The sequence below is a fragment of the Malus domestica genome, chromosome 05 (assembly GCF_042453785.1).
Source record: "Malus domestica chromosome 05, GDT2T_hap1".
Taxonomy (NCBI): domain Eukaryota; kingdom Viridiplantae; phylum Streptophyta; class Magnoliopsida; order Rosales; family Rosaceae; genus Malus; species Malus domestica.
Genome location: NC_091665.1, coordinates 32,058,765 through 32,068,950, shown reverse-complemented (window position 1 = coordinate 32,068,950; position 10,186 = coordinate 32,058,765). Strand labels below are relative to the sequence as shown.

At 34.9% G+C, this 10,186-nt stretch overlaps 1 protein-coding gene across 1 annotated transcript; it reads left to right on the top strand.

The window, feature by feature from the left end:
- Nucleotides 1-6,506: 6,506 nt before the first annotated feature.
- Nucleotides 6,507-7,377, top strand: LOC114825242 (transcriptional regulator SUPERMAN-like). Its single transcript, XM_029103661.2, has one exon. The coding sequence runs from the start codon at nucleotides 6,659-6,661 to the stop codon at nucleotides 7,268-7,270; it is 612 nt and encodes a 203-aa protein (XP_028959494.1). The 5' UTR covers nucleotides 6,507-6,658; the 3' UTR covers nucleotides 7,271-7,377.
- The last annotated feature ends 2,809 nt before the right edge of the window (nucleotides 7,378-10,186 follow it).

Sequence of the window (10,186 nt, the reverse complement as noted above, 5' to 3'; positions counted from 1 at the left end):
ACCATTCAAGATTTTTATTTAATAAATTAATAGATATTGTTTCAGGAAAGAAAGATGAACAGTTAACGGGATATTTGTGAAAAGGAGATTGGTAAATAAAAGCTAGGGTGGTCATTGGGGGAGTTGGATGGAGTTTGAAGTTTGAAATGAGGTGAGAAGATTAAAGTTTAATTTAGAGAAGAAAATGGCAAGAAAAATGGACATCTGGGTGAGTAGGACAGAACCTGCCAAAGTGCTTGTTTTTGTGAAAGATGAGGGCATGGGATAAAGTATAGGCTAGTCGGCGCACGTCACCATCCCCACCCTCTTAATTCTTTCTTCCACCTAAAAACAAATGGTACATGCACCTCCTTCCTCTATTCGTTATATTTCTTACTTCTTTTTCTTTTTACCAAAAACAAAATCGAAATCCTTTTCATCAAATGTTTTCATTGTATTTTGTACTAGTCTTATTAAAGATATGGAGATTTCTTATAGTTAGATATTGAATATTGAATCTTTGACAAAGGAACTCGATGTATATAGCATACTAGAAAATTAAGATAGGTTAATATAGTGAAAATGAGAACAAGGCTGAGGACGAGAGATTTTTCAATGTGCCAGGAACGCTAGATTGGTTATGTCTTTTTGGTGGGGGGGGGATCGAACTGAGAAATAAATTGAAATCAAATCAAATTGAAGAACATTAAGGTTTCACCATTGAATCAATTGGCAATATGAGGAGTAGTTCAACTTCTTATAAGCCCTTGTATGGTTTGGTCACTCACCGATATGGGAATTTGTCCTCACATTCTCACATGCCCCTCATGTGTGGCGAATTTTCAAGCCTAACACATGGATAACACAAATTGGATGACGTGAATCACGTGTGACTGTTGGGCTTCACACGTGGGTCAATCTGCTCTAATACCAAAACTATTGGTGTTCCTTCATAAAACTAATTGATAATATGAGAAGTAACACAACTCAATATAAGTTATTACATGGTTTGGTCTCACATGGCTATAGAACTTTGTCCTCACATTCTCATACAAACTCGCCATAAAATGAGGAATATTTCAATCTTTTGGATTCTTTTTTTCCCTTCTCCAATTCTCCCCAAAACACCACATTGGGTTAATATTAAATAATAGCAAACATTTTATTGTTTGGACGATTGTTATAGGCTAATCAAGTGCTCTCCTTTTTTTTTTTTTTTTTTTTTGCCTTTATCTAAAAGGGATTCAAATTCGAAATGTCTTTTAATATTGGGAGAAAAAAAAATACAATTAGACTGAAAAATCTATTGATTCTAATCCTAAAACACTTCACAGTACTATGCTACAATCAGGAGGGAATTAATAGATTTTGCAGCCAAAGGAAAAAAGAAGAAGAACAAGAACAAGAAGAAGAGAAAAACAAGAGTAATTAGAGTGTCCATCTATTTAGTTCTAATCATCTTTCTTTGAGTTCTTCTTGTATAAGTTAAAACTACTTAGAGTGTTAGACACACTAAGCAATTAATCTGACATTTTGTTAAACTAAATTATTCGTGTTGTATTCATATGTTTCAAAATTTCTTGACCATCTAGCATACACCATTTCATATCCACACCAAAACAATGAATTAGTTAATTACAAACAATTAACGTTAACTTCTATTTTATTATTATTATTTGAATATAGGAGGTATCCCACCATATATTCGTGATAGACTAATCTCATTATTCATGCAACCTCAGTAATGCATGAGACAATAACATACTTTTAGTCTCCAGGTATGGTGAAGCATATTCGTTGACCCTAAAAAATGTATCCGTTGGAGTTCGAACTTGGTTCAGGGCTCCAAACTTTTGCTCGCTTTCTACTAGACCAACTGCTTGATGTTTAATTAAGATTAATTATTAACTGTGGAACATTTTTTTTCTTCTCTTTTCTTCCTCAAAATAGCTTTCATCTCTTCTCTTTATTCAGTTTGAACTTTGAAAGATGTTCCCATTTGAAAGCTTGACTATTTGAGATTAATGTTTCAAAACTGCAAACGACAAAGGATCCATCAATTTCGGTCTAAACACCGGCTTCAGCAAGGAAACTCAATAAAATTCCAAAAACTTTATTTATATGTTAATATTATGCAATGGTTCTGGAAGCCGGTGGGTCAATTGTTGACAGGCAGTTCCGTCTGCCAACTTTGGTTCTAAATTTTTTGTAAATATTCATGGCTCTGTATTTTTATGTTCAATTTTAAAGTAATCCTAAGAGCAGAAAAAAGAGTGTGATTGATACACTGTTATAAAAAAGTTTTAAAAAATAATTCATGAATTTCTTTAGGAAAAAAGATTGAGTATTGTGAAGATTTAGAGTTTGATTTGGTCGGATAGAGGAAGAACCAATTAAATTCCGTTTTTTTATTAGCTAACAAATTAAAGACAACAAACAAACAAACAGAAAGGTCATTAAAACTCAAATTAAAAGATGCAAATGATTTTGATTGGGAATTGAGGTTTGTTGCAGCATTACTCACGTTGTTGTTGTTGTTCATGTTCATGATCATCTTCTTGCTTGTCCATGAATGCATGTAATTCCATCTTTTCTTCTTAGAAATTTCCCTGCAGACTTAGTCTTAATCGTCTTCTTAATAATTCTTAAACCTTTCGTCTTCTACTTGGAGACAAAATTCAACGATAAAGATTAACATGAACTGAGGTTTTGTCCACTCATTATTTTAAACTATGCACCTTTTTGTCGCCCACATCAGAAAAGGATATGATACAGAGATTAATTTGAATTAATCAAATATAAAAGAATAATGCTTAGCTACTAAAAGAAAGCAGCAAATTTTTCTGAAAATCCAATTAAAAATGGAAACTAGTCTAAACAATTGAAATTAGAAACTATGAGAAAAAAACACCACTATTCCAAATGACCAGGCCAAGAACCAAGGCTCGACCTCTAAGGCTCAATCCGGATTTCAGAATGTGTTGGGAGGTCGAAGAAGAGCTTTGATGTGAGGAAGTCAGATAAGGGTGGTTGTGTGGGGAGGACAGATCTATGAGAGATTACTTTTTTGCGGGTTGTTGATATTTTTTTCGGGTCATTTGGAGTGATGTTGGTTCAAGTTTCAATTCTTTAATTGTTCAGATACGTATTCATTTGTGATTGGACACTTGTTTATTTCAGGAGTATTTACTACTCCTTTTTTTTTTTTCAGCAGCCAAACACTATTCTATAAAAAATAGTGTGTTCTTCGGTTGTTTTCGTACATATTCAATAGCAGGATAACAAGGTAGAAGTTGTATGACGGATTCATATATAGTAAAAGTGTGGAGTGAATGTTAAGATGTTTTTGTCCATGTATATTATATAGTGACACAATGTCACATCCCGCCCTGGGCCTCCACCACATTCCGGGCTCGACTCCACCGTAGCACGATATTGTTCGCTTTGGGCCCTGACCACGCCCTCACGATTTTGTTTATGGGAACTCACACGAGAACTTCCCAGTGGGTCACCCATCATGGGATTGCTCTCGCGCGAACTCACTTAACTTCGAAGTTCCGATAGAATCCGAAGCCAGTGAGTTCCCAAAAGACCTCGTGCTAAATAGAGATAAAAATATACATATAAAGCTTAGAGGATTCACTCCCCTGGGCGATGTGGGATGTTACAATCCACCCCCCTTAGGAACCCGACTTCCTCGTCAGCACACATCCGACCAGGGTTGGCTCTAATACCAAATTGTCACATCCTGGCCTGGGCCCCCACCACATCCCGGGCTCGACTCTGCTATAGCACGATATTATTCGCTTTGGGCCCCTGCCACACCCTCACGGTTTTGTTTCTGGGAACTCACACGAGAACTTCCCAGTGGGTCACCCAACCTGGGATTGCTCTCGTGCGAACTCGCTTGACTTCGGAATTCCAATGTAACCCGAAGTCAGTAAGTTCCCAAAATGCCTCATGCTAGGTGGAGATGTGAATATACATATAAGGCTTAAATGATCCACTCCCCTAGACGATGTGGGATGTTACACACAACATGTTCATTCACGCATATAGAATGAATTTCATTTCTTTCAAGAAAAATATATAATTGCCGAAGATTAGTTTTATTATTAACTAATAGTTTGTGGAGTTAATGTAGTCCAGTCATTTTTCATGTAAACCTCTTGTGCTAATTTGCAGACGACATATACCTAATGCCAGTAACCTGCTACACTAAATTATTATATTTTGGCCTGCATTCTTATACATATTATATACACATGATATTATACAATATTATATATATAGGCGCGATGGAGAGTTATGTTTAACATACCACGTACGTATGATATTACCATGAGTCATGATGAACGAACCAATATTAACAATTTCACATTATAAACATTTTATGTTGCGAAACAATTCGCTGAAAGAAACATGTATATAGAAACATATACCTGTTAAATCCAGTCGTGCTCAGAGTTTTTCCTATCACTTTGAACAATAATATACAAATTAAAACCAGAAGCATGAGCTACTGAAATTAGGGCACGATGTTGATTGTGATGACACAAAACTGATGTATGTTCTGTAATTGATTTACACAACTATATGGTGTAATCAGTATATGCTTATACAACTGTAAGCTCCAAAAATGCACTGTTCGTTGCTTATTATATATATCATGTGGAGGAAGTTTCCTACAGCTTTCCTCACGAATGCGATGAGTAACGTCGATCAGTTCAGCATGAACAACTGTTTTCAATTATTATTTTAATTTGTTTTCGTATCTGCATGTCATCATTTAATTTGTGGCATTATTCAAACTTGACTACATCTTAATTGGTCGCTAATGGTTAAACCACGTATTGATATACGCTTTACTTTTGAACTAGAAGTTTCTAAGTTATATGTGTATATATAATCATCTGGTGCATTAATCTAAAAGGGTTTGTTTCTATTTTGAAAATGTAGTTTTACTACGTACCATATTGTAACTCCAAAGGTCATTAAACCATAATAATTGATGTTTTATTATCAAATGTGTAAATTAGTTTAATGTTTTATATTGGTAGGTAGTTAATATTTTGGGGGTTTTGAGTGGAAATGGAAGTTAGACAAGTATAAATAAAACGAGAAAATCATGAGGGAATAGTTGAGTTATAATAGGGCATTTAGTTGCCATAATTGGGTGGATAATTAAAATGATTTAACATAGTTAGGGCATTGTGGCATAAGTTGTGCTAGTTCATTATGAGGCTAAACTCACTCCTCCCCCTTAGTGTAAATAATATCGTTTGTTAAAAAAAAAGGTTTCTTTTGTAAAAAAAGGGACCAATTGGTGAGTTTGCCACAACAGTTTACCCATTCAGGTGCAACTCACATGGACATTTCAACTTTATCAAACCACCATCATGTGATTTAACAATGCCAAATAATTAAACTTAGGACATGTTATGTGAGCCAAATCACTGAGTTACCCCGTAATAATTACACGGACCAATATCTAAAAAACCCTAAATAATATACATGTAATGACTAATTTATCACCTTCCTTGTCTATAGAAGTATGGCAAATCTTATTTCATTATATTATTTTCTTATTCAACTTGCATGTGACATGTCAACCACTAGTCACAAGGGTTTCACCACAACTCAAAAGAAAAAACATTTAAAAGCCCAAAAACTCAAACCACATTTGATCCTTATTACTGATCATTCTAAAACTCTCAACCTTTATTTCACATTCTAAATTTCAAAAGTAATCAACCACAACTTAACTAACTTTGTTAATCCCAAATTTACCAATTCCTGAAACCTAAATGCATAAAAAGTATTAAAATTCAAAATCTTGATTAATGTACTAGAACACCAAATTTCACTCAATTTATTTATATTACAATTCCACAATCATCATACTAAAACCCAATATATAATACTAATTTGACTATACACATAGTCTGAATCTAAGTAACTGAATAATAGAAACCGCAATGCAGTTTATGATTTCAACTTTCAAGTCTCTGTCAAATCATTAAGGATAGAAGAGTCATTTCCAACTATTACTAAAGATTATATTGATTTTTTTTCATTAAATTTTTTTTATATTGATTTTACCTATATTTTCTTAAAAGTTATACAATAATTTCATTTCGACACACAAAAATAACACATACTTATGTGCTTTTTAATTCTCCCTTTTAACAACATAACTTTTTAGGTTTGATACTTCAAAATGTTATCAGAGTTACCAAGTGTAAGTCACTTGATGAGAACTGCGCATTCAATAATTTCTTTCAAGTAAAAAAAGCAAACATTAAGTGATGACTGTGTGACAATCACACCTACAATAGAGATATGACAAAGCAAGCCCCCCCTAATTCAAGACAAATAGAATAATGAAATAAATATTAAATAATTAAGAAAACGCGTGTTCAATTAGTAGTAAACAAGAAGAATACAGTTTCCGCCGGCTTAACAGAAAGTACTCTGAGCAAAGTTTTAAGATTTTTCCCCAACAACACCTTCAGTCCAAAGTTCCCAACCCTCTCATGACAATACCTATGCCTTGTGCTTGTTTCCTCTCGCCCCCTTCACCAACACCTCCTCTCTATAACTACAAACCCTAATTTCCGATATCCATATTACCATCATATATATCCAAGAAAACCAAAACTTGAAGGTGTTTTTTAGCATGGAATCCAACCATCCGGATCATCAAGATTCAAAGACCTCTAGTACTGATGAAGAAGCTGAACTCCGACGGGATGTGAACGATGACATGGGCACAGGGCGGTCTTACGAGTGTGTGTTTTGCAAGAGAGGTTTCACAACGGCACAGGCCTTGGGAGGACACATGAATATTCACCGGAGAGAGAGAGCCAAGACTAGACCTAGTTCGGATCCTACTAATTTGGCTTCGTCGACTAGCAAGGCGGTAGAAGATCAGAGTCATCCGAGGGCAGCGGTATACCATGCAATTCAAAGCTACCCGCCACAGTATTTTATAGCTCCTCCAGATGACCATATGAACTATAGAACATATGTGCCTGCACCTAATACATCAGGGGTGTTAAGGCCCCCGCATGCAAATCATATTAGTGATGAGGACTTGTGTGCAAGAAATTATTTTCCGAGGCATCGGAATTTGCTAAGAGATGATCATCAGGATTGGAGATCAGGGAGTAGTTCGAGCTTGAGAATGGGCCGGCCATCAGATGATTACAAGGAGAGAGTGTTTAACGGTGGCAGTGAAGAAGCAGATGATGAATTGGATTTGGAGCTTCGACTCGGTCATGATCCCTAAGTATATATGTTATTTTTATCAAACATTTGAGAGATTATAAATTATACATTTTTATTAATTAATTTGTACACTTTTTGGTTGTGAGTACAGTTATAGATTTATCTGTACATTTTCCCATGTTTTCTGTTTTTTTTTTTTTCATGGGGAGAAGGTGAGAAGTTATTAGAATATCCCAACATCCCAAATTTTCTTGGCAATTTTCCAATGCCCGGCAGGATTTAAAGGCAGGAAGAAGGAGCAATTATACCCAGATATAGTAAAGAAAGTATTTTGCTTCATCCATAAACACACCTAGCCCTAATTTTTGGTAGGTTTCTGTGAGAAGTTTTCTTATAATGTATATGTCTACTTCTTCCTTCCATTGTATCTGTTTCTTAATTATCCCCCCTTTTATTTTTCACCTAGCTAGCTAGCCCAAGTTTTGCTTATAAATTTGTACTGCTGTACTTATATCATATTGTATGAAAAGATTGAAATTTCTAATTATCCAGCATTACATAATTAATTTGCTTGAATTCTTGCTTCATTAACCTATATGTCAGTTATGTTTAATTGCTTCTTTTTTTTTCCAAGAAAATGAATAAGTACAGGAAATAGTTAACACTAATTGGGGAAGCTTGCTTGATTCACTTTCAAGTACTCTACATGTCAAGTTTTTCTTGTGCCCTATGATCTGTGCCAAATGGTCCCGTGTACATCTAAATCATCGCATACCATTGGTCATTGTACCTCGATTGTTCAACCCCAACTTGCCATTCACATTTCAGGTGAGCTCTGAGATTTTAGATTAAACTATATATTCTTTTTTTGGTTACATTAGAGAGATTTGGAATCTGGACTTAGGATTTTCGATCGTATATGAATTGATATATGAATTTTATGTTGCACACATAAGCTATGTGCCGAGGAAATTTGTTTCATACCTCAAAATTCTTGGGGAAAAATATATTTTCTTGTAGTGTGATACGAAAGTCTGAATAATTAATTGTCTAAGGTTTTCAACTCGATTTTAGTGTCACTCTGTATACCTATACAATAACAAATTAATTTTCACTCTTAAGTTGTAGCTGTCACAGTCCTCTAATAAACTTGGCACTCTTTTACATTGTATGTAATATATCTCCACTTTTTTGATCATTTGGGAAAACAAGTGGCATATTTTGTGGGGCTTTGGGAACATTTTCAAGGTTAACCTACAACGATGCAGTTTCTAACTTTTCATTACATGATAAAACAATCAGCAGCAGTACTAATTTACTCACTTGGAAAGGAATCGTAAAACCAAGAATGAAAGATCCTTTATTTCATACAAATGATAGTGCCCACACGTACATAGAGATGAGAGTCGAACTTAGCTAAGACATTAATTTGGTGCAGAAGTAAATGTTGCAATAATATTTTCTTGCATTTGGGTATATGTATATCTGCAGACTGCAGTAATGATTAATTTGTGATATATCTGCAGACTGCAGTACTCTGATTATATCCTTGATATATAATGGACACTCAAATTAAAAACCGTACGGAAATGTAGGCTGAATATATATTAAACTATATTACAAAATATTATACGTACATAATCGGCTAAACGTATTAATATATACATACATATGTATATACACACACACACACACCTGACTTGACCAAAGAACTAATATTTGAAGAATTTTCTGCATGCAGGCCATGGCCGCCATGGGACTAAATGCAGTGAACGATTTAATGATGACTATGGAGCGGCTTTGACCAGCTCTTACTTCAACCACAAGTCCACAACCACAAGATCAACTCATGTCGTGCTAAAGAAGGCCGTTCAGCCGGCAGCCCAGGGAATATCTTCTCAGAATGCGTTTTTCTAAATTGCTTTGATTTACGGTAATCGTATTTTGAATTTGTTTACAAATTTACGGTAATAGTGATTCGGATTTGGCTACAAAGCAACCAAACCCTACTCTTATTAACAATGGCGGAGCCACTACGGGACTAGGGAAGTCCTAGGCCTATCCTGCAATTTTTTATTTTCTTTTCTATGTATAAGATATAGCATAAACTCCTTTTACTTTTGGTAAGTTTAGTGGCAATCTTAGAGTCCTTGGATGTGAGATTCTCTTATTCTACGTATAATGATGTACCTTCTTCTACTTGTTAATTACTTCAAGTTCCCCTTTGGGTGGTGGAGATTAATTTAGGTCGGAGTTTTCGAGCACAGTTTCTGAATCTAATAGTCAGGATTTATCACTGACTGCTTTTAAGCTTAAGGAATGTTGGCTTGAACTTCTAGTCCATCGTTTGTCTCTTTTCTTAAGCTCTGCTCTTAAGTATTATTCGGATTAAGTGATTATATGATCGATGCAATATGAGATAAATAAATAAAAATACAATCAACCTACACAATATCTTAGGTGTTAAAAATAAAAGTTTCAGATTTGTGAAAGGCCTCTTGTAAAGCAAGATTTTGGCTCCGCCATATCTATTGAACACTTGTAAATTGCATTTTAAGGTTCTAAATTACTTTAATGTTCCCGAGAGTTCATGCATGTAAACCTGTCATTGTACAAACAAATTAAGGGAAGTCAATCAACTGCATTTTGAATATTCGATGAGAGGATTTTAAAGATTTTAAGCCCCCATTTTGTTCTTATATTCAGGACGTTTGGAAGTCAAATAAAGAAAAAAGAGTCAACTAAAAGAGGTTTGATGAGAGGATGCGAAAATGAAATCGAAAGAGGCTGATCGCCGTCGTCAACATTAGTGGTTCTCTTATTGTTCTGCGAGTTGACAAAGGACAACAGCTTGTCAAATCTTGTCTTTGAAAAAACTAGTCGCAATATTACTCGACTCAAAGACCGTACAACTGTACAACCTAGGTGGAGCTTGAAGGACACAGCAACTGATTGAAACAGACTCGCCGAACAAAGA

What these genes read in the sequence shown, in the direction of transcription:
- LOC114825242 (XM_029103661.2), top strand. Translation starts at nt 6,659, where the DNA reads ATGGAATCCAACCATCCGGATCATCAAGATTCAAAGACCTCTAGTACT.